We start from the raw sequence: 27,498 nt of genomic DNA on the forward strand, positions 1-27,498 counted from the left end.
AAAGGGTGATGGGAAATCTAGACAAGGTCACTGCAGGCCCAGAGGCCACCTGGATGCCACCCTCATTTCTCTTTCCCAGACTACCCCATCTTTTTGGGGTGTTAGGCAGAGCCCACATCTCCCACTGCCCCACTCTGAGCAGCCATAAGAAGGGAAAGCTTTGATCAACTGCACTGGGATGGATGTGTGCCTGGCTTCCAAGGATGATCTTGTAGCCCACAGGGGTCAGGTTCTATTGGGTGACATAATGTGGCATCACTTCAGGTACACCACCCGGTAAGTGGGCTGTCCTGTACCAGCCTCACAGCAGCTTTATTCTTAATAGCTCCCAATTAGAAACACATGGAGAGGTGTCCATCCACAGAAGAATAAAGGAACACACTATAGTACATTCATATTCAAACATTAAAAAGAACAAACTATCAGGGAGCCTTGGTGGCTGAGGTGGCTAAGCATCCCATTCTTGATTTTGGCTCAGGTCATGATCTCACAGTTTGTGGGTTCAAGCCTGGCATTAGGCTTCATGCTGACAGTGCAGAGCCCGCTTGAGATCCAATCTCTCCCTCTCTCTCTGTGCCCCTCCCCCGCTCACACACTCACTCTGGCTCTCTTTCAAAACAAAAAATAAATAAATAAATAAATAAATAAATAAATAAATGTTAAAATATAAAATAAAAATAAAAAGAACAAACTATCTCTAATGCAAAAACACAGAAGAATCTTAAAAATACTATATCAAGAAAAAGAAAGCACATATGAGAAAAAACATACTATAGAAGTCTCTTAAATGGAATTTAAACAGGCAAAAGTAATCTATGGTGATAGATATCAGAGCAGCAGTTACTTACAGGGGTAGTATTGGCTGGAAATGAGCACAACAGAACTTTCTAGAATGATGGGGATTTTTATACCTTGATGTGGAAGATACAGGTCCATGGGTGTTATACATTTATCAAAACTTAACAACCTATACATTTAAGCTCTGTTGATTTTACTCTATGCAAATGATAGTTACATCAATAAAAACTTTGTTAGCACAAAATTGTGAAGATCAAGTCAAAAAATGAAAGTTACATTGTAAAAATTGGAAATCTGTATCAGGATATTGAGCAGACACCTGCCTTTTCTATGAAAAAAAAAAAAAAATCTTTAGAAAGTAGCCAAGAATCTATTGTCCCTAGAGCTGTGCTCCAAATAGACTACTATCTGTGTTTGATGATGTGGTAGAAATAAGAGGCAACAGTAAGCCTCCCTCTGAAAAGCACCTGGGAAAGGAAAGCCTGACCTCCAGCTTCTCTGGTCACCAGTGCCTGCAGCCTGGGTTCACCTGAAACCACAGGGCAGCCATTAGCAGACAGAGCGGTCCAAACTCAGAATGAGCTCCTGTGAAGCTCAGGATCTTCCTTACTTTCTTCTGCAAATTATTATAAAATACTCAGCTGACACAGGATTTAAATAGCATTTTTCGTATTTAAAGCTGTAGGAGAACCATTCGTTACTGATTTCACATTTTATTCGTAAGCCAATAAAAAATCCCCTAGATCCTTAGTCTGTGTTTCTGAGTGGAGTGTTAGACCATCTCCCAGGGAAGCTAAGATGTGTGCACCTGCTGGGAAGGAGCAAAAGCAGGGGAGACCCAGGAACAGACATTCCTTCAGGGGAAAAGCTGTTTTTTCTTCTGTATTTGACTTTTCTGTTTGGAAAGCCCGTTTCTCTCCTCTGCTGTGAGGGAACTCATCTCTACTGAACTATATGACCGAAGTCTTCCCATACAAAATAAAAACTGCACAATAGTGCTGGCTTTCAAGGATTTATAATGTTTATGCATCTTGGGGAAATTTTTCTTTAAAATGTTTACCATTTATTTAGATTACTTATATGGTCCAGGACACCAAATTATTGGAGATAGTGAATCCTTTAAGTAAAATCTTGTTTCTCAGAATATTTTAGAATTTTTAAAAAATGTTAAGTGTTCAGAAATCTGGTATTTGAAGCTGTTTCCTTCATTTATACAACTAGTGCATAGTTAAATTCACATTTGTTGGTGTGAGTTGTAAGTAGGTTAGAGATTTTTTTTAATTTTTAAAGTTTATTTATTCATTTACTTTGAGAGAGAAAGAGACCATGAGTGGGGTAGAGGCAGAGAGAGAGGGAGAGAGAATTCCAAGTAGTTTCCAAGCTAACAAAGTGCAGAGCCTGATGTGAGATTCAAATTCACGAGATCATGACCTGAGCTGAAATCAAGAGTCAGATGCTTAACAGAATGAGCCACCCAGGTACCCCTATCCCAGTGCATTCTGAAGGCATTACAATTCTATGCTATGGTGTCTGTAATCCTTCTACCCTTCATTCCCTGTATCTCCCACACCACCTTTATAGATTTGCCAGACAAATGAAGCTTAGCAAATGCTGTCATCTGGCCACTCAATGGGGGTCTTATAATCCTTGATCACTTTCTTTGTAATTTATTCCCTATTCTAAAGCAATGTCTAGTGAGATGGAAATGCCAGCCACACGGCTTTTCTCTTTATGGCTCATTCACTGAGAAAGTACAGCAAAATTGCTGGATTCCATCATTTGGAATGAAGGGTACATGATCAGGACAATCAATTCCTGCTGAGCAGCAGAAAAGAGATCAAGTACCCTGAAGGGAACACCTTAGCAATTTAAATTAAATCTCAATTTGACCACCTAAGAAAGTTGAAGGTAGCTGTGACTCAAAGACTTCACCTCAAATTAATCTATTCTCAGTTTTGTCCCAATGCTTCCATCAAGCAGAGACCATTTCTGTGGTACACTGTTCACTGGTGTTTATGTGCCTGCTTCATGATGGCTGACATACTTGTGTAGGTGTCTTACAACAAAATCAGCAGGGTTGCTGGATAATTCTGCTCCAAGTGCTCAGTCGTTAATTTTGAGTTGTGGTCAATTATATAAATGCCTTTCAATATTTAATTCCAGAAAACTCAAACACTAACAAAACCTGCAGACTTTAAGTAAATTTGGGTGGACACTTAGTCCAAATCTGAAAGGAATGTAATTTCCATGATAGACACTTCCTTCGGGCCACTCGGCACAAATGTGTTTCCCCAGGTGACGGAACTTCAGGTTTTGTCTGCCTCTGAATGACTGCCTTCATCTCAGACTTTCAGCTTCTAGAACTTTGAGAAAGAAAGTCTGTTCTTTATAAGCCCCCTAGCCAATGGTACTCTGCCAACAGCCCACTTGCACAAACTAAGACTTTATGCATGGCTAAGAGATGAGTCCTGATTTCCACATATGGGTGCAAGCCTCCATAGGGCTGGATGGACAGACAACACTACTCTTCTGGGATTCCCTTTTAAGGCCCAAGAACAGGATTGTTTGGCGTGAGAGATGAAGATGGCTGCTCTTCTCCACCGGACAGGATAGAAGCTGAAAAAACTTGAAGGGATTCTGGACATCAAAGCTTAACTTGGAGCAGCAGACGGATTAGTGGAAATAAAAAAAAAAAATAGCCTGTACAATGTTTATCAGGCATTTTTTCTATGTAATCCATTGCCTAAGGAAGGAATAAATTAAACTGTGTGATTTCTTTTTTCATGTATATCAGATTAAAACTTATATGCCACTTACTTTCACTCAATCATATAGCATGTTCATCCTTTATGTCAGTACATGTAGATCTATGTGGTTCTTTTATATGGTTATGTGGAATTCTACCATGGGGACATATCTGGTGGGGGATGTTGACCTGTCCTCAGATTGATATTTTTCCAATATAAGTGTTGTACAAATATTCTTGTACATGTGTGTGGATACTTCTTTAGATTCTTGGGGAACATACTAAATCCATTAGTATTCTCATTAAAATTTTGCAGATATCTTCTAATTGCCCTCTAAAAATCCTAAGCCAATTCATATCTTCACACAGTGTGTGAGAGTTCTCCCCCACACACCCATCCTAGCCCACACTGGATGTGTTAGTTGGGAATCTACAGATTCAAATTGTTCTGAGGACTTCTCTATGGTAGAACTCAACTCATTACGAGAGTTTTTGCTTTGTCTTTAATATTTAAAAAAAAACAACAGATTAGTACTGTCTATAATGATCTGTAGTGGGTAATCAATTCTTAAAATAGAATCATGTGGCATGTCACTTTTTGCCACAAGTGGCCATGTACAAACCAGTCTAAGTGAATAGAAAGCATATAGTCTTCCTCTTTTCTTCCTTATCTCTATTTTAGATGTATACAGGTTCAATGAAGAACAACTCTCTAGCAGTCTCAGGAAAATATGAACTGGTGTCATTCTTCCTTCACATCCCAATCACATGATTTTTTTCTGAGCACAAATGTATTATTGCTTATTTATTATTAACCCCCCAGTGAGGTATCCAGAAATCAGACTGTTAGCAATAGCTCCACATCTGCAGACAGCAATGATAGTCACATGAAGACTGTCATTGCCATGGGCCTGTCACAAGGCTCTGTCCCCTTAACCAATACTGAGAGGAGCCTGCAGTGAAGAAGGGGGCCTGTAGGTAGTCAGCTGGGTCATCAAGATGGCAGGGGGCTAGAATGGCAGCAGCACAGAGTGAGATGGTCCCCAAAGCCAGTTTCTCCTGCAGGTTTGTAATATCATAAGCGTCTGTCTACCACAAAAGAGCATAAGGTTTGTAAGGTCATGTGGCCCTGACCTCAAATCTGTGCCCTGGGGCAGAAATCTTCCTGGGATATGAGGCATAATTCTGCCTAACATGGCTCAACTAAGCTAATGCAATGAAAATGCACTAATTCCTTTCCCCAAAGAGGAGATAAGGTTCCGGAATGATATGTATTTATCTCCTTGATAAGTAAATAGTATAATGAAAATCAACAAAAAATACCATGATATATGATATATTCAAAGTGCTGAAAGGAAAAAAATCTATAGTCAAGAATATTCTATCCAGCAAGGTTATCATTCAGAATAGAAGAAAGATAAAAAGTTTCCCAGACAAACAAAAGTTAAAGGAATCCATAACCACTAAACCAGACTTACATGAAATGTTAAAGGTAACTCTTTGAGTGAAAAGGAAAGACCATAAGTAAAAGTAAGAGAAGTGGAAAGCACAAAAGCAGTAAAAAATTAGTATATCTGTAAAAATCAGTTAAGAAATTCACAAAATAAAAGGGTGTAAAGTATGACACCATATACTTAAAATGTGTGTGGAGGGAGAGGAGTCAAGAATGGGTTCAAATTTGAGCAACCATCAACTTAATATGAACTGCTATATGCAGAATAAAGGTAGCTACAAATTAATAACCAGTAATAGATAAGCAAAAATAAAGAGAAAGGAATCTGAGTATATCACTAAAGAAAGCCAAATACTCATGAGAGAAGAGAGCAAGGGAAGAAAAGAACAGAGAAAAACAGCAACAACAAAACATAAAATAAGTAACAAAATACTAATAAGTACATATCTATCAATAATTACTTTGAATTTAAATGGACTAAACACTCCAATCAAAAGACATAGTGGGACAGAATGGATAAAAGAACAAGATCCTTCTATATACTGCCTGCAAGAGACTCATTTCAGACATAAAGTCACTTGCGGATTGAAAGTGAAAGGATAGAGAAACAATTATCATGCAGATGGATATAAAAAGAAAGCCAGACAAAATAGACTTTAAAACAAAGACTGTAACAAGAGACAAAGAAGGATACTATATAATCATAAACAGAATAATCCAATAAGAATATATTAACAATTATAAATGTGTATGAACCCCACATGGAAGCACCCAAATGCCTAAAGCAGTTAATAACAAACATAAAGGAACTAATTGATAGTAATCTAATAATAGTAGGGGACTTTAACACCCCACTTACATCAATGGACAGATCGTCCAAAGAGAAAAATCAACAAGGAAACAGTGGCATTAAGTAACACCTTGGACCAGATGAATTTAACAGATATATTCAGAACATTCCATCCTAAAACAGCAGAATACACATTCTTCTCAAGTACACATAGAATATTCTCCAGAATAGATCACAAAATATGTCTCAACAAATTCAAAAACGTCAAAGTCATACCATGCAGCTTATCTGAAAACAATGCTCTGAAACTAGAAATCGATCACAAAAAAAAAAAAAAAAAACCCTGGAAAGACCACAAATACATGGAGTTTACATAACATGCTACTAAACAATGAACAGGTTAACCAAGAAATAAAGGAGGAAATTTAAAAATACATAGAGAAAATGAAAATGAAAATACAACATTCCAAAATCTCTGAGATGCAGCAAAAGCTGCTCTAAGATGGAAGTTTACAGCAGTACAGGCCTACATCAAGAAGGAAGAAAAATTCCAAGTAAATAATCTAACCTTACACCTAAAGGATCTACAAAAAGAAGAACAAACAAAACCCCAAACCAGTAGAAAGAAGTAAAAAATAAAGATTAGAGCAGAAACAAACAAAATAGAAACTAAAAACAAGGAAACAATAGAATAGATAAATGAAACCAGGAACTGGTTCATTTAACAACATCAACAAAATTGATAAACCTTTAGCCAAACTCATCACAGAGAGAAAGAGAGAGAGCTCAAATAAACAAAATCAGAAATGAAAGAGGAGAAATAACCACCGATCCCACAGAAATAGAAAAGATTGTAAGAGAATATTACAAAAAATTATATGCCAACAAACTAAACAACCTAGAAGAAATGGATAAATTCCTAGGAACACATAACCTCCCAAAGATCAATCAGAAAGAAATAGAAAATTTGAACAGACCAATTACCAATAATGAAATTGGATCAATAATCAAAAACTCCCAACAAAAAAAAGTCCAGGACCAGACAGTGAATTCTACTGAACATTGAAAGAAGAGTTAAAACCTATTCTTCTCAAATTATCCCAAAAACAGAAAGGAAAAGAGAACTTCCAAATTCATTCTATGAGGCCAGTATTACCCTGATACCAAAACAAAAGACACCACACACATAAAAAAAAGAACTACAGATCAATATCTATTATAAACATATGCAAAAATCCTCAACAAAATACTAGCAAACCAAATCCAACAATACATAAAAACTCATTCACCATGGTCAAGTGGGATTTAATCCTGGGATGCAAAGATGGTTCAATATTCACAAATCAATGAATGTGATACATCACATCAAGAAGAGAAAGGGTAAAAACCATATGATCATTTCAGTAGATGCAGGAAAATCTTTGACAAAGTAAATCTATTCATGATTTAAAAAAAAGAAACATCAACAAAGTAGGTTTAGAAGGAATATATCTCAACATAATAAAGGTCATGTACAAAAACCCACAGCTAATAGCATTCTTAATGGTGAAAAACTGAGAGCTTTTCCCTTAAGGTCAGGAACAAGACAAGGATGTTCACTCTCACTACTTTTATTCAACATAGTACTGGAAGTCCTAGTCACACCAACCGGACAAGAAAAAGTAATAAATCAGTAAGGAAAAAGTAAAACTTTAACTATTTGCAGATGACATAATAAAATTCTAAAGACTCCACCAAAAATTACTAGAGAAATGATAGATGAATTCAGTAAATTCACAGGATACAAAATCAATGTACAGAAATCTGTCATATTTCTATACACTGACAATGAAGCAGCAGAAAAAGAAATTATGGAAACAAATTCATTTACAATTGCACCAAAAACAATAAAATACCTAGGAATAAACTTAAGCAGGAGATGAAAGACCTCTACTTTGAAAACTATAAAACATTGATGAAAGAAATTGAAGATGACACAAACAAATGGAAGATATTCCATGGATCAGAAGAACAAATATTGTTTGAATGTCCATATTGCACAAAGCAATCTACATATTTAATGCAATCCCATCAAAATACCAACAGCATTTTTCACGGAGCTAGAACGAACAATCCTAACATTTGTATGGAACCACAAAAGACCTTGAATAGCCAAACCAATCTTGAAAAGGAAAATTAAAGCTGGAAGTATCACAACTCCAGATTTCAAGTTATACTACAAAGCTGTAGTTATCAAAACAGTATGGTAATCAAAACAGTATGGTACTGGCACAAAAATAGACACATAGATCAATAGAACAAGATAGAAAGTCCAGAAACAAACCCACGATTATATGGTCAGTTAATCTTTGACAAAGGCAAGAACTTGCAATGAGAAAAAGAATCTCTTACAAATGGTGTTGGGAAAACTGGACAGCAATATGCAAAAGAATGAAACTGGAACACTTACTTACACCATATACAAAAATAAACTCAAAATGGATTAAGGTCCTGAATGGATACCAGACCTGGAACCATAAAAATCTTAGAAGAGAGCACAGGCAGTAATTTCACTGACATTTTTACATATGACACCTGAGGCAAGGGAAACAAAAGCAAGAATAAACTATTGGGACTACATCAAAATAAAATCTTCTGCACAGCAAAGCAAACAATCAACAAAACTAATAGGCAATCTATGGAATTGGAGAAGATATTTGCAAATGACATATCCAGTAAAGGCTTAGTATCCAAAATATATAAAAAACCTACAGAACTCAACACCCAAATAACAAATAATCTGATTTAAAAAATGGGCAGAAGACATGAACAGACATTTCTCCAAAGAAGACATTCAACTGGTCAACAGACATGGAAAAATGCTCAACATCTCTCATCATCAGGGAAATGCAAATCAAAGCTACAAGGAGATATCACCTCACAACTTACCAGAATGACTGAAATCAAAAACACAAGAAACCACCAGCGTTAATGAGGATGTGGAGGAAAAAAAACACTCATGCACTGTTGTGTACTGCATCTTCTTTATCCGTTCACCTATCAGTGGACACTTGGGCTGCTTCTATTTTATATATATATTTATAATATGTATATAAATGTATACATACATAATATGTATAAATACAAACATATATATGGATGTGTGTGTATATATATGTATACATATATGACTCAAGATATGTATATATTAAGTCATAATATATTGAGCCATTAAAAAAGAATGAAATCTTGTCATTTACAACAACATGGATAGAGCTATAGAGTATAATGCTAAGCAAAATAAGACAGTCAGAGAAAGACAAATACTACATGATTTCACTCATATGTGGAATTTAAGAAACCAAACAAATGAACAAAGGGGGAAAAAAGAGGCAATCCCCCCAAAAAGATTCTTAACTATAAAGAACAAAGAGATGGTTACCAGAGGGGAGGAGGGTGTGGGGGATGGGTCAAATAGGTAAATGGGATTAAGAGTACACTCATCTTGATGAGCACTGAGTAATATACAGAATTGTTGAATCTCTTTATTGTACTCCTGAAACTAATATAACACTGTATGCTAATTATACTGGAATTAAAATAAAAATTAAAGGGGCGCCTGGGTGGCTCAGTCGGTTGAGCGTCCGACTTCAGCTCAGGTCATGATCTCGCGGTCTGTGGGTTCGGGCCCCACATTGGGCTCTGTGCTGACAGCTCGGAGCCTGGAGCCTGCCTCAGATTCTGTGTCTCCCTCTCTCTCTGCCCCTCCCCTGCTCATGCTCTGTCTCAAAAATAAATAAAAATATTAAAAAAAATAAATAAAATAAAATAAAAATTAAAGGGGTGGCTGGGTGAGTCGAGTGACCGACTCTCGATTTCAGTTCAGGTCATGATCCCAGGGTTGTGGGATTCTCTCTCTCTCTCTTCTTCTGCCCCACTCCCACACTTGCTCCCTTGCTCTCTCTCTAAAAAATTAAATTAAATTTTAATATTCTATGCTCACGCACATATACACAAACAGAAATGTATTCGTAACAAAATAGAAAGGAAATCCTCATGACGATTACAGTCTCCATCACTGGCACTGGTCACGTGGTCCTACATAGCTGGTATTTATAACTACTTTCTTCCATTAGGCATTCTGTATTTCCTTAACCTTCAGTTTGCACCTGAGCTAGTTGTGGTTCTTTACACGATATGGTGACCCTAACCTTCATCTCTTATGGGTCCAGGCCATTATTAGTCCTGCCTAGATTGGACTGTTGTAATTTTCCATTGACCTTAATCATAGGCCACCCAGAGAGATCTCTTGTATTCCAGACATACCCTTCCTTACCTCCACTGTGGAGTAGCAAGTAAGGAACATTCACACGAATGAGCTCCTTCTTTACCTGTTGACTCAGAGGCATGAGGAACCCAAAGTGGCTGGGAGGTAGTATTAACTTCCACACCAATAGCTTCACTGTTGTGTGGCTTCACTATTTTCTTCTTAAACTAAGATATCTAGGCCAGAAGAGCATAAGGTTATAAGAACAATAAACAAAAATTTACTAGTAGGTCACTAGAGGTAATAGTGAGTGGTGCCATTTCCATTTCCACCCCTTAATTCTCAGACCTTTTTATCTTGTTTGTTGGGGAAAAAGCACCATATCGGATGCTGAATCACACCACATACAAACTCCTAGAGAACCTTACCTTAGCTTTAAATGTATTGCCACCATGTTGGCACTGTAATTGAGCCTTCAAAAGGTCATTCCACCATTCTATCAAGCCAGCTGTTCTGGATGGCAGGGAACATAATACCAATGAGTTCCATGAGCATGGGACCATTACTGCACTTCATTGGCTGCAAAGTGTGGTCCTTGAACACAGAAATGCTGTGTGTAATACCATGACTGTGGATAAGGCATTCTACAAATCCATGGATTTGTAGTTTTGACAGAAGCATTTTGTGCAAGGAAGGCAAATCTGCTGTATTCAGACTGTTCCAGGAAGAACAGAAGACTGCCCATTCCATGACAGATGTGGTCCAATGTAATCAACCTGCCACCATGTAGCTGGCTGATCACCCTGGAGAATGGTGTCATATCAGGGACTCAGTGTTGGTCTCTGCTGCCAGCAGATTGGGCACTCAGCAGTGGCCATGGCCAGGTTACCTTTGTGAGTAGAAGTCCATGTTGCTGAGCCCATGCACAACCTCCATCCCTGCCACCATGGCCACTTTGTTCATGGGCCTGTTGGGCAATGAATGGGGTAGCTGGGGAAAGAAGCTGAATGCTATTCATAGAACAGGTCATCTTACCCACTCCTATTAAAATCCTCCTCTGCTGAGTTCACCCTTTGGTAAGCATTCACACGAGACACAGATATCTTCATATTTTCTACCCATTAAGAGAGGTTTACCCACATACCTTTTCCCTAAAGTTCCTTGGGGCCATTTATCCAATCATGGTCCTTCCAAGTCTCTGGTCATCCTACTAAACCATCAGCCAAGCTCATGAGTCAGAATATAATCCCATGTCTGGCCATTTCTCCTTCCAAGCAAAGAGAAAAACTACATGCACCACTAGAAGTTCTGTCCACAGATAGGATCTCCCTTCCCCACTGTTCAAATATGTCCCAAAGGAGCTTCAGTGCTACAGTTGTCTATTTTTGGGTGGTGCTTGTCCATCATAGAGAACCAACTGTAAACTAAGCCCCAGTCTTCTCTTTCTCTATCAACAGACTATAGAGAGATCTCAGTGAGGCCATAAGTGCAGGTTGGAAAGAGAAGGCAGAGGTTGGGTACATGGGCATTTGGGCCCCTTCCTAAGGTAAATAACCTACTTGTGCCTTCAGGGCCTACTTGGGCCTGATTGTGCACATACCACTTCCATCTGATGAAGGAGTGTTGATGTGCATGTCCAACTTTATGGCTTGGTGCATCAGATAACATCCATGAATGACAGGCATCCCAGGTCCCACTGTAATCTAATGACCTGTGGTTAAATTTTCAGTCTCTACTAAGGCATGATAAGGTAGACCAAGACCTACTTATCAAAAGGAGAGTAGGGTTTTCCTCTAAAATCCTCAGGGTCTGTGCTGTGATTCACCTATAGGGGACTGGCAAAAGTTCCAAAGAGCACCCCTATCTGCCACTGATGCTTCAAGCACCATTGGATGCGACCCAAGTGACCAAGTGGCCTGAATAGCAACTGAACCTTATTCTTACCTCACTCACAGAAGCAGTATTTTGGGTCACTCAGCAAATAGGCTGGAGTAACATATCCAAATGAGGAATATGTTGCCTCTAAAATCCAAAGGTAACCTTGTACCTCTGTTTTGGTTGTAAAAAAAAAGCAACAACTTATCCTTCCCCTTAGGTGTGATATCTCACCCTGCCCCATACCACTGGACACCCAGAAATTTCACTGAAGTAGAGGTTCTTGATTTTTTGTCTGATTTATTTCCCATCCTCTAACACATAAAAGTCTTATGAATATGTCTGGAGAAGTTGCTACTTCTTGCTCAGAGGTCCAATCAACATAATGTCACAGGTGTAATGGACCACAGTGGTATCTTCTGGAAAGGAGGGGTAATCATGATCCAAGGAAACTAAACTATGACATAGGACTGGAAAGTGTATACATCCCTTAGGTAGGACACGCTTAGTGTATTGCTGACCTTTCTAGCTAAAAGCAAGCTTCTTCTGGTTGGTCTTATGACAGGGATTAGAAAAAGGGCATTTGGCCAGATCAAAGATGCTCACCAATACCAGGAGTAGTGTTAATCTGCTCAACTAATGCAAGTACATTTGGTTTTCATTGCAACTAAAGCCACCACCTAGTTTAGCTTATGATAACCCATGTTCTCCAAAATACATCTGTCTTCTCCACAGGCCAAATAGGAGAGGCATATAGGGACGTGGTGGGAATTACCACACCTGCACCCTTAAATTACTTGATGGTGGCACTAATCGCTGCAACCTCTCCAGCAACGTGATGTTGCTTTTGGTTGTTTTCTCAGGTAGAGGCAGTTCTGGTGGCTTCCACTTGACTCTCCCACCATAATCATCCTCACTTCCCATCAGGGAACCAATGTGGGGATTCTGCCAGATATATGGCTATATATATCTATTTCAGTTATGCATTCTAGCACCAGGGAAATAACCACAGGATGGTTTCAAGACCTATCAGGCCCAATGGGAAATGGAACTGTGCAAAACCCCATTGATTGCCTGACTTCCATGGGCCTATACTCTACTGGACCATGGTGATATTTGAGGTCTGGAATTAGTGCCAATTCAGAGTGTCTAGTAGTCCTTAGAAGGTCTAATTATTTCCAATGTAGAGTTATCCTGGTAAAATGCCATAGGTACATTGGGGATAGCTGGTAGAAAGATAAACAGGATAATTTTTGGTAGTGTACCAGTGTCCTTCCTTAGGGGGACCTAGACTCCCCTTCATTCAAGGGTTCTGGGTCTATAAACTGACTCAAGTCTGGGAATGATTGAGAGGTATTATCTTCTGTTTTGTGATTCAGGGTAGCTTCTTGTTCACTTGACTTGGAATTTTTCTGCTTCATTAAAATTTAGCAGTCTTTTTATCTATTTTAGTTCTAGGAACACTGTGATCAACCAGCCAACACCACAGGTGTGCATGAGGCAGACAATTCTGATTTCTGCTCTGACTCTGCTGTCCATCACAGTGATGGCACCGGCCCTGCCTTGGGCTGCTGAGTGTTGCCACTGGGCCTGTCACAAATTCATTTCTCACAAGGTGGTAAAAATACGTCTTCTGCATCCTCCCAGTGTGGGTGTGAATGTCTTAAGTGATAAATCCAATCTAACATTCCAACCTTCCTATACCTGTGAATCCCTGCCTCTACATTAAACCAGGGCAGGTCCAGCATTTCCAACTCACTCACTATGGATCTTTTGGTCCGTGTATCACAACCAACCAAACAAACTGCTAGACCCAAGCTGCAACATTAAATGCAGAACCTCTTCTTAGGGAGAAGAGATATGAATTCACATCAATGAATTCATTCTTATCCAAGTATATGTTCTTCTCCCCACTGCCTCACTCCCTTAAGATCCATTCTTATACATGTTCCCCAGAGTTGGTTACATAAGTTAGAAAACTCGAGTAGTTCCTTTGGAGTATAGTGCACCTCCTCATGGGTCACACTTCATACCTCACCTTTAGGGGCCTGTTGGGACTAGACTCTATTTACAGGTCTAGAAGCAAAGAGGGGAGATAGGGGTGGGTCCTTTCTTAGTCTTAGCCTGTCTTAAACTGTCTTTGGCTAGCCAGGCTACCATAACAAAATATCACAGACTGGGTGGCTGAAATAGTAGAAATTTATTTCTCACAGTTCTGGAGGCTTGAAAGTTCAAGCTGAATGTGATAGAGGATTGGCTTTATGGTAAGAGCTCTCTTACTATCTTGTACATGGCCAGCTTCTTGTGGTGTCCTCAAATGGCCTTTCCTTGCTATGTGAGCTAGGAAGACACAGACTGAGAGAGAGAGAGAGATCTGTTTCTGTTCATGTTCTTACAAAGATACCAACCTATCATATTAGGACCTGACCCTATGGCCTCATTTGACATCAATTACATCTTAAAATGCTTTATATCCAAACAAGGTCACATTGGGCATTAGACTTTAGCATATGAATTTGGGGCAGAATACAATTCATGACAAAGGACATGAATTTGTAGGGAAGAAATGATTCTTTTTACTGTTCTTGACTAAAAATTAGCATTCCCTTCAACTATATGTCACCAACAAATCAGAGTAATATTTACAGTACCCATGACTTTGTCATCATAGGAAATCAGATATTTCATATCAATTGTGGTTGGTCTAGATATCTTATAAAAGTATTTACTCTTGTCACTATTTTGAAGTTAGAACACTTAGAAGATCCCCCACTGGAGGTACACATATTATCATGTTACCCAATTTGATTGATATATTTTGATAAATATATTTCAATATCCAGTTACCTTGTTAGTACATGTATTTTATTTCAAACATTTGAGAGCATTATTGTGAGACAGGACCCATGGGTATCATCTGATTGCCAGAGGTGCCAGGGCTGAGAGGCCCCCATTATGGTTGTTGGATTTGGGGTCACACTCTGCTGGTTAACAACTATCAGGATCACCCAGGATTGTCTCAGAAGTGATGTGTGGAAAGGTGAGCTGACATTTAGCCATGAAGTCCCACTGAAGACAAAGAAGTTTAATGATCAAGGCCTCTAAATTCAAACTTGAGAGCATAATATTTGATAGCCAGTACAGCACAATCATGGTCAAGAACTCTGGAACTATGTGAAGGAGTCCTGAAGCCTTGAAAATAAAGATAAAAATCACCATCATGTTGAGAGAATATTAGCAGCCTACCTTCTCTCATAGAATTAATTCTGCACTAGCCAGCACATAGCACATAGCACCACACGGTAGTACCAGCCCCAGGATTGAAGGCTGGCAGTCATTAAAGATAATCAAAGAGAATGCAGAGGACAACAGCTAATGCTCTATGCTGCAGTCCTGGGGACAGCAACCAAGAGAGCACAGTCTTCCCTGGGGCCCCATGTCATTACCCCAGGCACAGTCTCTAACCCTCTGCCATTGTGTCCATTCAACATTTCTGGAAAGTGCCTCCTTTGTGACTTGCACTGATTCATGGGGAGATCCTCCCTTCTCCCCCCAGGAACCACAACTCTCTTCTCCTAGCAGAAAACTCCTCCACCCCTGGGTTATTTCTTCTAGAGTAGGTCCTGAGGTATGGTTATCAGGGCTGAGGGGAGACTGTATCAGATGTTGAGAGAGGCCCTGTAGCGGCCTGCAGACCTATGTTATACATGACAGTGATACTTTCAGAAATGTCAGTGTTCTTTTCAGGTTTATGTTTCTTTTCTGGGGACATGACCCCTCTACAGTCAGGGACATCTTTGTCCCACAGAAGATCAGGATTTGAATAGCAGGAACAAAAAGAGGAAAGAGTCACTGTTCAGCATTTGACATCCTGAATACAATTCCTGAGTCCACAAGAGTCTTGAGCACCAAACTTTGAAGAGAGAAAAAGGGTGTCCTAATCCCAGGGCCCAAAAGGAAAATGTCCTTTAAGGTCACTGTCATCAAGGTATGAAGTGTCCATTGTCTATGGACGAGAAGGGAGAAGTGTCTCCCCAATACTGGGAAAGGGCAGGGGGTTCTCAAAGGCCAAGGGCAGGAGTCTGCTTGCATTCAGGCTGTGCATGGCTTGGGCCTAGAACGGGTGGCTCTGGAAGATTCCCAGGCACTGCCTTTGGCCACAAAATGATCAGGTCACACATCCTGGGATGACAAAGGGCAGCAAATACAGTTGTCCCTAAGACCCCAGGACACTTGTACAGGCATGGGGAGGAGAAGCTCCTTAAAGAAACAAAGAGACTAGATTTTACTTGAGTACTTACAAGTCACATTTTATTTTAAGAAGAATAGTGAAATATGATAGTTCTCTTCTAGTTCTACTCAGACATTAACAAGGATAAAGGTTTACAAACAATTAAAGAAAATGTCAGACTCTCTAATGGGTTAAGACATTTTTGTCATACCAGCCACGTGCGCTCAGCTTTGGGTTCCTGTGTCTGGACTACTTCCCCACCCTCTAGTCTCCTCCACCTGACTTGTATGCTTTCCTGTTGCAAAGGGAACTGTTCTCAGTTGATGCCCCCTGATTCACATAGTGGAGGCTCAATGAGTTCAGAGGAATCCCAGCAGCCTGGGCAATATCCAATCCAACCTGTGCCAAATGGTGTTACTAGAAACGTCAGGCTTGGTGCCTATAATCATCTGTACAGGAGAAGATCCTGCCCCAGCTACACAGGGCTTGGGTTGAACACAGGTGAAATGTGGGCCCACAGCAGCCTTTTCCGGGCACCATAGGGCAATATACACACCACACATGTATTTCCAGGGGCCGGACAGGAAATATGCTGTTGCAGGGAAGATACACAGCCTGCTGCACCCCTGCTTGCTCAGAGCTTGTGATCCAGACAGGTGGGGCAGCAGAAGGTCCCAGCTGGCTGGTCACACTCACAGGACTGCACCAGGGAGCTGGACCCCAGGAGGTCAGCACTGCCCTCCTGAGACCACACGCCACCATCGTGCCCGACTTGTTGCTTGTTCTTTTTCCAGGAGAGAGGGAAACAACTTCCCACACTCACCTGCTCACTGGGAAGCAAGTTGAATTGCTTTTTACTGTGATGAAATACGCGTAACAAAATTGACCCCTTCTAACCATTTTCATTTAGTGCAGTCACATTGTTGCAACCCTCACCACCATCCATTTCCAGAACATTCCTCATCTCAAACTGAACTCTGTCCCCATGAAACACTAACTCCCCACTCCCCTCTCCTCCCAGCCCTCCAATTTCAACTGTGATGAGGGTAACATTTTTGGAAGGCTTATGTTCATTTTTATTGACTTTATTTTATGCAACCCACCCTTGATTCACCAGAAGCATCCATTGCCTTGGGAAGTGTAGTAAAGGAGAGATGAAAATAAGAGTCAAATATTCAGGCTTTGAGCTCTTGCCTTTCAATAAAAAGCCAGGCTTTATGGAAGGACAAACCATCCTTCCAAATGCCAGAAGCTCAGGAGAGGCTGGGTGGGACCTAGGCCATCCCTACTCTCAATCATTTTGTCTCCCACTGTGCTCGTCTTCAGGAAATGAAAGATGTCAGCAAGCAGCATGATAACTGTGTTAACAAATGTTTACGTGGCTCTCATGGATGAGGATTCCAGGCTTCTATGTAATGTGGAAGGAAGGACAGGGACGGGAAGTTTAGACGGCAAGTGTCAGGATACTCAGGGATTAAAACCTGCTCTTCCCATTCTCCATCCCCGTGTCTATGGAACAGAGACGCACTGACCCCTGTGTTTCATGACAGGGCTGTGGTCTGACATGTGCATGACTCCAGGTTTCCTACTAACGCTGAGATCTGGGAGCGTGTTTCAAGAGCAGCCAGAATCACTGTGCTTCCCAAAGTGAGGTCCAGCCTGTGGGACAGGAGGTGAGTTTTATAGCATCAGGTGATGGAACCCACATGGCCTCTAAATATTCCATGGGAATGGGCCTGTGGGGCTTTCTTTGTACTCCTATACACCGCTTTTTCTGGAAAAAGCATAACAATGAAGTTTAAAACCACACTGCCCAGAACAAACTGGTCACAAATCTAGAAAACAGAAATAAGAGCCACTGGATTATTTTTTCGCCCACGATTAAATTATTCAATTTAAAGAAATAGCCAAGTATTCCCAGACTCTAACTTTCCTCATTTTTTCAATCTATTCTTCTTTTTTAAAGTGACATTATAAATAATTAAATAATTAACATAAAATTAATTACTTTAAGTAATTAAAATTAAACATGCTTTGTGATGACAAAAGAAATAGGAATTGTTGCTCTTTTTTTTTAAATGTTTATTTATTTATATTGAAAGAGAGAGAGAGAGAGAGAGGGAGCAGGGGAGGGGCAGAGAGAAAAGGAAACAGAGAATCCCAAGCAGGCTCTGCACTGTCAGCACAGAGCCCGACACAGAGCTGGACACGGGATTCAATTGCAGAAACCTTGAGATCAAGACCTGAGCTGAAATCGAGTCAGACACTTAACCGACTGAGCCCTCCACACACCCTGGTACCCGTTGCTCTTTGTAAGCAGTCTTACTTTGCAAAACGAAGTCTCAGTCTCCATGTTCTTCATGAAACTTTACTATTCCATGAAAATCCCAAAGTATGGGAACCTCTGACACACAGGAGAGCTGCTCAGGGTTCCAGAGTCAGTAAATGAGAAGCTCATCTTCATTGGAAAACAGACTCAAACTACACACTTTGGGAACTGAGGTAGTAAAATTTATTTGTATTTATCATCAGGACAGCATTTTGCCAAAATGATGAATGACACCTAATCAAGTCGTAAGTGCACTTTGTCCAGTTTATGGGGCGTAAGTTAGATGTCACCAAGAGAAACAATCGGAACATTCTAGAAGATAACCAGTTTTGCATGTTTGTCCTAGGACTGTGTGTTCTCTATACGGAAGGGTCTTTCGTGGGGTCCTCACTATTCACTGCCCCTGTTGACCAATAAAGTCTTCCAGTCATTTCCCAATGGGAGTGCAGGCAGGGCCCAGCTGGACGGCAGGCTCCCAGGTGCAGAGACATGAGGAGGCTGGAGAAACGGGGACCTGAGCCAGGTGGCAAGGGAGTCTCATATGGAGAAGAGCCCAGAGCACTAGTGAAAATGCATCCCCAGCAAGGGGAGCCCGCAAAGGATCTCAGCCCCTCAAACCAGATGAAGGACGCAAACCCCCATAGAGTGGTTAATGAGAGTCAACAATCAATGAACACTCAAAATAGGTCACTAGATGAGAAATCTTCACATGTCTGAAGATTCTAAAGCTTACATATGAAAAAAATATCTAACTTGCTAGAAGTTTTCCAGATTTGAAAAAAATCTTCAAAATTCTTACAGTATTACCAATAGTGAGTTTTGAAGCTGGAGGTTTTCAAAAATATCAACAACTATAATATTGACTAATCATTTTTGTCTTTCATCATGGTCGGAAGATTGAATTTTCTTTCCATTCCTACTAAAACTTCACATTATAAAAGCTGTTATATGGTAAGATAATGTAGCAAAAAAGCATTATAAAGTGTGTCAACAGTTAATTAACAAATTCATATATTTTTAGAAAAAGTTCTCGGGGTGTTCTATTAGTCACCCTGACTGTGGGAAATGGGCACTCATGGATAAATCAGTGAGGGTCACAGCTCTTGGCCATGAGAACAGGTCTTTAGAGCCAGAAAAACCCTTGACTCATGAAACACAGACACAAAATACACACACACAACACACACATGCACACACAAACATTTATAGACAAATGCACACGTGTGCATACACACTTTCACAGTATTCACATATAAGTGTACACTCAACACACACACACACACTACATTACCATATAAATACTTAGCACAGGAGAATAGCAGGCCCCCAGGTGTGGGAAGATGGCCTGACACTTAGTCTGAGTTGTTAGTAATTGATGGCACAATTTTGTCTAAATCTCTTAAACCCTTTGTCTCCAGATCCCAAGACTGAGTTGAAGCAAACCATCTGTAAGTCTCTTTCAGTTGTAAATTCTGTGATTTCAGGGGGACAAGGAACATCATCTACCCAGAGCTGGCCTTAGGCCCTTCTCTGTGCCCCTGACAGGAGCCCTGCAGGCCGGAGTTACAGCCTTGGGCACTGGCCAGGCCCCCTCACCAAACATCAGTCCCTAGAGGCAGGGCACATCACAGCCCCATCTGTGGGGAAACTCTGCTCTAGAAACTTGTGGAACTTCTTTCCTGCCCCTCCTCCCTATGCCCACAGTCTTCTTCATTCCTTAGGAGCAAAGACTTGGCCCTGTGAGCAACAGTAATGATCAGCAAGCAACTGAGGCTGGGGTTTGGGGAGATTAGCAGCTGTCCCCTGGTTCATTTCCTGCTCCTGCCACACACATTTCCAGAGGTGCCCATGGCAGGGGCCTCACCATTCCTTAAAAACCCCTTTTAGGGGCTCCTCCCTCTCCCTCCTCCAGGGTATTCATCCGGGACTGTGCTCCTGTCCCTGTCCTGGCCTGTGTCTGGAAGCTGCTGAGTCCCAGGCCTGAAGGGGTTGAGGCCCCAGCCTCACAGCAGCACATGACCTTTGGCTGCAAACATCAAGTCTGATCTTGCTTTCAGGTGGCTACCCAAAATACAGCTCCAATCCCTGAAAATAACCCCCCAGGGCCAGTTTTTCAGGCAGCTGCGGAGTTGAGCCCCATGACTGGCTCTGTGAGCAGGTACATTGTCATCCACCTTGTGCCCCTGTCATGAGCCCGGGGCTGGTGCCCATGATAGGTGCTCAGCAAATGTCTAGGGACCATGAATCAGACAACCTCATAAGCAATTGGGCCTGATTAAGTCCTCAAGAATCCAAAGTCCTTATGGCCACGGGGGGGGGGGGGGGGGCGGGGGGGGGGAAGATTCACAGCAAACAAAAGATAGAGGCCAAACAAAATTCTTACCTTCTTTTCCTACAGAACCACTTTAAAGGTTGTTTCTGAAATACCAAGTTCTTCCAAAACAGCAATCTATCATTTTTTCTATCCCCATCCCCCTTCTTTGGGGGCCCTGCTTTGCTGGATTCTCTAAACACAACTGTCAACCTTGCATATTCCTCCGCAAGCTAAAATATTCCCGGATACTTTTAGGTTTCAGCTTTATCTTTTTTGACTTCATTTTGTAAAAACTGTGGTAAAAGAAGCATAACATAAGATTGTTCATTTTAGTCATATGTACCTGCACGGCCCAGAGGCAGCCGGTACGTGGGCATTGCTGTGCACCACCACCACCAGCCGTCTCCAGAACGTTTCTCATCTTGCGCAACTGGAAACGTCGTCGTTGTATCCTTCAAGGAAGGCATTCATTCCACTTTGAGGCTCACTTACCCTGACATCCCTCCGGGTTTTACAGCCTGGCTGCCATCTAGCGGCTGCTGATGCAGGAACAGCCAGGCCGGCCCTTCATGTTGGAGGGGCTTTTCCAGGGTCACGCCGTGAAGGTGTAGGGGCCAAGGGCAGTTGCCAGAAATGTGCCACTTTGGCATTTTGATTATTATAAATAAAAATTACTTAAGACACTCAGACCTTCCCCCATTCCCCTGAAAGCAGGAAAGAACTCTCCCTGTGGCAGGCGCCCTCCCTGCGCCAGGAGACAGAGACCTTCTCGTCACCAGAGAAGGGGATTCAGAGCCCAGACGGCTGTATAAACAACGCTGTTACTTATTCCTAATTTCGCACCCAGTCCAAATCCTGTTCAGAATTACCTACTGATTGAATCTCCTGGAGTTAAATTTTCCTGATTTTTTTCAGTTCTTCAAAGATCCATTGTCTCTCTGGGAGAAGACATTTATAAATGACATATCCAATAAAGGGTTAATGTCTAAAATATATACGGAACTGATACAACTCAACACCCAAAAAACAAATTATCCACTTAAAAAACGGGCAGAAGACATGAACAGACCTTTCTCCAAAGAAGACATCCAGATGGCCAACAGACACATGAAAAGATGCTCAACATCACTGATCATTAATGAAATGCAAGTCAAAACTACAATGAGGTATCACCTCACACCTGTCAGAATGGCTAAAATCAAAAATACAAGAAACAACAAGTGTTGGAGAGGATGTGGGAAAAAAGGAACCCTCATGCATTGTTGGTGGGAATGTAAAGTGGTGCAGCCACTGTGAATGTTACTCAAAAAGTTAAATCCAGCAATCACACAACTGAGTATTTACCCCAAGAATACAAAAACACCAATTCAAAGGGATACATGCACCCCTGTGTTTATAACAGCATTATTTACAATGGTCAAATTAAAGAAGCACCCCAAGTGTCTATCGACAGACGAATGAGTAAAGAAGATGTGGTATATATACAATGGAATATTATTCAGGCACAAAAAAGAATGAAATCTTGCCATTTGCAACCACATAGATGGAGCTAGAGACTATTATGCTAAGCAAAATAAGTCAGTCAGAGAAAGACCATACGTGGAATTTAAGAAACTAAACAAAGGAAAAAAAGAGATACAGGGAGGGAGCGAGACAGAGAGAGAGAGAGAGAGAGAGAGAGAGAGAGGAATCAAGAAACAGGGGGCCTTGTTGGCTTGAGACTGTCCTCCACCTCACGCACTCCTGAGGGCTTACGGGGTCTCTTAACTTCCACCTTCTCCTTATACTTCCTGAGTGGGAACTCGACACTTTTGGACACTCAGAGAGCAAATTAAACTATGTGCTTCTTTAGCCTGCAGACTGTAAGCAATTTGTCTTCTTTTAATAAATTCTGAGGTTAGGTAAATTCAACCTCGGATGATCACTTTGGATGCCGTCACCTTTCTGCCACCTCTGAAACCCCAGCATTATTTCTGAATCCACCCCTCATGTCTAGGGGCTTACCCTCAATCCTTGTGGACCCACAACACAAATTCCTGGCAATCCGCTGTGTTCGGTCCTTCCTCACCTGCAAAGTACTGACGTAGTCTTCACTAGCAAGTGGGGACAATGTACCCAAAACTGACTCTATGACATCCGTCCTGTAACTTAGCTGGGTTGTAACCATCTAAGGTCAAATGACCATGATATCTAGTACACTTTTTTATTTTGGAAATCCTATGTGTGTATTTACTTTTCTAAAATGTGAAGTTTTTTCCTTATTAAAATAGTGTACCTTTGTCTTTATAGATCATTGGTCACATTTTGTTCCATTTAAGGGTTGAATCAAACAGTGACAGAGCAGCTGACATGAGATGTGCATATTTACAACTGTAAGAGCCAGAGGCCACCCAGCTTTTCCCCTAATGGACCCCTGGCACGTTCAGTTATATCCCTAGAGCCCAATCACATTTTTGACTTTACAAAAAGTTATTAGAAACTTCCCCACTACCACTTTATTTTTAATTTTGCCTCAAAAGGTGACATTTATTCAAAGGAAAAGAAAAAAGAAGAAATGATAAGATGTCCATCACTTGGCTCCCTTCCCTCCCCCCCACCCCCCTCACTACTACTCAAGTGTCTGACTTCAGCTCCGGTCATGATCTCAAAGTTCGTGAGTTCGAGCCCCTTGTCAGGCTCTGTGCTAACACCTGCTTCCAGTTTTGTGTCTCCCTCTCTCTCTGCCCCTCCCCCACCCTTGCTCACTCTCTCTTTCTCTCTCTCTCAAAAATAAATAAAGAAAAATTTTAATTGCTTTATTTTAAAAGGTAAAACTTCATACATCCTTTTAAAACAAAATTTCAACATATTAGACGAGTCAATCATACAAAGCTGTTTACGGCAGTAATAAGCAAAGTAGTAACATTTTACCAGTATAAAATACCGCAGAATCAAATCACAACTTGTATCCTCAAAGGTTCAAGTGTTTTATCCCACATAATAAAGTGTGGTCAGCTTTAAAATTCATTTTCTGGATGTTTTGTTGCCAATCAAGGTCTTCTTCCCACCATCATCTCACACGGTAGGAAAGCTGGCCAAAGAGGCGATTCCACAATGGTTGTCCCGGTCTTTGGCCATCTTTATGTAGCCATCCATGCCCCAGTCTGTACCCCAGCTGAAAGAAGATAGCATTTGCCATTTTATTCAAATAAAATACATTTGTCTTTATTAACAATGGGACTTGATACTGAGCAGTGCACCAGAGGCCAAGACAGATTCAGAAAGTATCAGGAGAGGCTGTTCTTGTTCATGGTTTACTTTCCAAAACTGCACAGAAAGCTATTCCCTCAACCTTTCACGAAACTCCAAAATGAGAGACAGGAAAAAGAAACTCTCAGGGCAAGATGTATTTCAGAAATAAGAAAATTTTCAAGTTTAGAAATGCAGTGGTACCAAAACTATAGCAAGGACCCTAGCAAACTTGAGACAGTACCTTATTAGTATCATCCAATGAATATGTCTGTGTTCCCCCCGTGTGGGGTAAAGACTTCTGCGACTTCAGCAGTGTGCTCAAGGGTTTGAGGACCTGCATCCAGACACTAATTCCAAAAAGGATTCCCTTTTCAATTTCAAAGATAAGTATTTTTGGCTTTTTATACCTGTTTTTGATAATCCAGTATTTTTTGTTCTCTGTCTCTGTTCCGTCAGCACCATAGCCAACCACCAGAACACCGTGATCCACATCTTCACTGCTACAGCTTGGGTCATAATAAATGCCTGGAAAAGTAAAATTCAATGCTGGGGTGACATGTGGCTTATCAACCATGCTGGTAAGCATATCAAACTTCATTAAATATTTAATGAATATTTAAATTACATATTACATAAATTACATTAAATATTGAAATAACATAAATCCAGAGAGATTTTAAAAACAAGATTTTTTAATATGCTAGAGATTTAGGCCCTCATCTAATGCCACCAGAAATACAAGTTGGCACAAACTCTTTTCCAAATAACTTGCCAAGAAGCATAAATGACCGCTTATTGATGCCTTGTCATTCTACTTTTAGGATGTCAGCCTGGGGATACAGCACAAAATACAAAATTATGTGAGCCAAGAGGTTTTTTTTTTTTCTAGTTTCAATTATATTAATACAATTCCTTAGAAATTTCGAAAGGTCTGATAATTAAAAAAATGTAAATTGAGCTATACCAAATCAAATTCTGTAGCCATTTAAATATATTTATGACAAGCTTAAAATCATGAAGATATGATTCAAGTGATGTCACACAGAAACAACAGGCACAAATACTACATGTACAGAATGAACAACCATGTTAATCAACACACTCAAAATTCTACATTGTATTCTAAATACCTACTAGTCAATTATACGGTACGTCATGGTACCATTTTTCTACCTAAATTTCCATATGAACAAATGCTTACCTTCTTTATAGAAGCGGAAGGTATCCAGGCTTGCGTCTATAGCAGCAGAGATGGGCCCCACAGCTGCCAATGTGATCAGAAGTTCATTCTCCTTACTAGGGATGTCCCAGTAGTCAGTGACATTGGCAACAGAGTTCTCAGGCCTGTATTTGCAGGAGTCTCCCTTTCAAAGGTAAAGGGGAAGAGACTTGATTACTACCATCCACCTCCTGGGGAACATGAGTTCAAAACAGTTTGAAACTTACTGAATTCAAGACAAATTTGTTATAATGCACCCCAGGAGCTGAAATGCTATTTATTGGTTGTTTTGAAATTGAAAAATCAGCAGGTGTCTATTCAATGACACACTCTCGGTCTCCTTGTCCATAAGAAATTTTTCAATCTGGAGAAATCCATACCAGTATACAGAATGGTATACTGTACTTACCTCCACATAACATAGAAGTAGGAACAACTATATGGTAACCATCAAGGCAGAGAACTATGCCGGACTAATAAATTTTAATGACAGTTCTGACAGTCTGCAGATACAAAGTCTACAATCTAAAATGTGAATATAAATATGGTAGCTGTTGTCTTTGAACCTGTTCAACTTGGATAACAAGACAAGAAGCTCTCTTTACCTGTGCATGATATGGATAGGATTCCTCTGAGTCCAGGCCACCGTTGTCCTTAACATACTGGAAAGCATCATCAATTAGGCCGCCACTGTAGCCCTCATTGCCTTGAGGCCGAGAGCAGTCCACCAGGTTCTGCTCACTCAATGAAACAAGTTTGCCAGTTTTCCGGAACATCTGTCCTTCAAGGGCACCAGTTGCACTAAAAGCCCAACAACAAAGACAATAACCCTGAAAACAAAATTGAAAAGCTCTTAGTCTACAAAATAAACAGTAAGAGTTTGACAACAGCCCATAGATCTAAAACTTCCTAAAACAACAAACTGCATATTCTTCCCCAACATCCATAGCAAGGACACTAATTCCTTTTGTCTTCTATTCTTTTTTTTTAATGTTGTATTTAATTTTTGAGAGCGAGAGAGACAGAGACAGAGTACAAGCAGGGGAGGGGCAGAGAGGGAGGGAGACATAGAATCTGAAGCAAGCTCCAGGCTCTGATCTGTCAGCCCCATTGTGGGCCTCAAACTCACAAACCACGAGATCATGATCTCAGTCAAAGTTGGACGCTTAACCAACCGAGCCACCCAGGTGCCCCTGTCTTCTATTCTTGAGAGGGACCTGCTGAATATTGTCACACCTGATCCTTCACAGGAGTTACATAGCCTTTCTCTCTCCAGTCCACAGATGAGGGGATCTCAACAAAGAAAGGTGCTTGGAACACTTTCCACTTCTTGCGCTTCTGGATTTTAAGGCCATTCATCACCTGCCTGAATTCTTCATTGGTCTGCAAGGAAAAGGAAATAGAATGTTGACAAGCGTGAGATTTTTTTTTTTAAGTACTGTGAGGAAAACAAAAAAAAAATAAAATAAACAAATGTATAAATAAATAAATAAATAAATAAATAAATAAATAAATAATATTGTGAGGAGGACACACATAACATTCAGCAATCCATGCCACACTCACCATGTCACCAAAGGCATTCATTGCCATTGTGAAGGTGTGTTTCCCTTGACTGTGTTCCCGATTGTGCTGTTCAATCATTTTCATATTCCTCTCCCACACTGCTCTCCTCCATACTTCATCCTGCAGAAAAACAAGTATCTTATCATCTTGATTTCTATTTGAAAGCAAATCACCTGCACCAAGTGGATGTGCTCCCAGCAAGGAGGAGAAACCACAGCCAGGGATGGCCTGATGCTTCTGTGAGCTGTTCTCCAGCAACCACACAGCAGGACATATGCCCACGTTGTGTACAGTCAAGGTGCCCTGCTTACTGCCTTGGTAAGAGCTGGTAAGAGCAGACTTAAGCTACTCTGTGTTATGAACTCCCACCAGCGTGGAACATTCTCTGCAAGTTTCACTGGGCAGTTTAGATGTTACCAACCATGCCATATAGTTTCCCATGTGTTGCCTTCCACTGGGACCATCGTGCATCTAAGCTCTGATAGAGCTGTGGAGCAGCTGAGGCTACCCCCAAGCAAAGGCCAGCCAGGAAGAGTAAAGGATGCATGTTTCAAAAACCTGGGAAGGGAAAAGAAATGAGTATCTGATCAGGCCAAGCTGTCTGAAAAGCCAACCTCCTTTTTTCTGAGATGTAAAAGCCACCCCGGTGAAGTAAAAACATTGAATTTATCCTCCCGAGTATTTCCACAGAGCTGTGGAA

The 27,498-nt window shown here is 40.8% G+C and overlaps 2 protein-coding genes and 1 pseudogene across 3 annotated transcripts in view; 1 reads left to right on the plus strand and 2 right to left on the minus strand.

The window, feature by feature from the left end:
- LOC112868650 (tyrosine-protein phosphatase non-receptor type 2-like) overlaps positions 1–21,249 on the minus strand; it is a 31,992-nt pseudogene extending 10,743 nt beyond the window's left edge.
- LOC112868732 (procathepsin L-like) overlaps positions 1–27,498 on the plus strand; it is a 174,163-nt gene that overhangs the window by 86,573 nt on the left and 60,092 nt on the right. The gene's annotated exons all lie outside the window — the stretch shown is intronic.
- LOC112868613 (procathepsin L) lies at positions 23,563–27,356 on the minus strand. 2 transcript variants are annotated; one of them, XM_025931594.2, is made up of 8 exons: positions 27,220–27,356; positions 27,179–27,181; positions 26,799–26,918; positions 26,469–26,615; positions 25,838–26,062; positions 25,215–25,377; positions 24,421–24,538; positions 23,563–23,936 (listed from the first exon to the last, which is right to left on the minus strand). In XM_025931594.2, exons 1-8 carry the CDS (start codon positions 27,343–27,345, stop codon positions 23,837–23,839), a joined length of 1,002 nt encoding a protein of 333 aa, XP_025787379.2. In that variant the 5' UTR covers positions 27,346–27,356; the 3' UTR covers positions 23,563–23,836. The 2 variants fall into 2 exon arrangements, with proteins under 2 accessions (XP_025787379.2, XP_086540807.1); XM_086684681.1 differs by lacking the exons at positions 27,179–27,181; positions 27,220–27,356 and having other exon boundaries at positions 26,799–26,917.

This window comes from Puma concolor, chromosome D4, assembly GCF_028749965.1.
Source record: "Puma concolor isolate L17-30 chromosome D4, mPumCon1.1.hap2, whole genome shotgun sequence".
In the NCBI taxonomy this organism is placed as follows: Eukaryota; Metazoa; Chordata; class Mammalia; order Carnivora; family Felidae; genus Puma; species Puma concolor.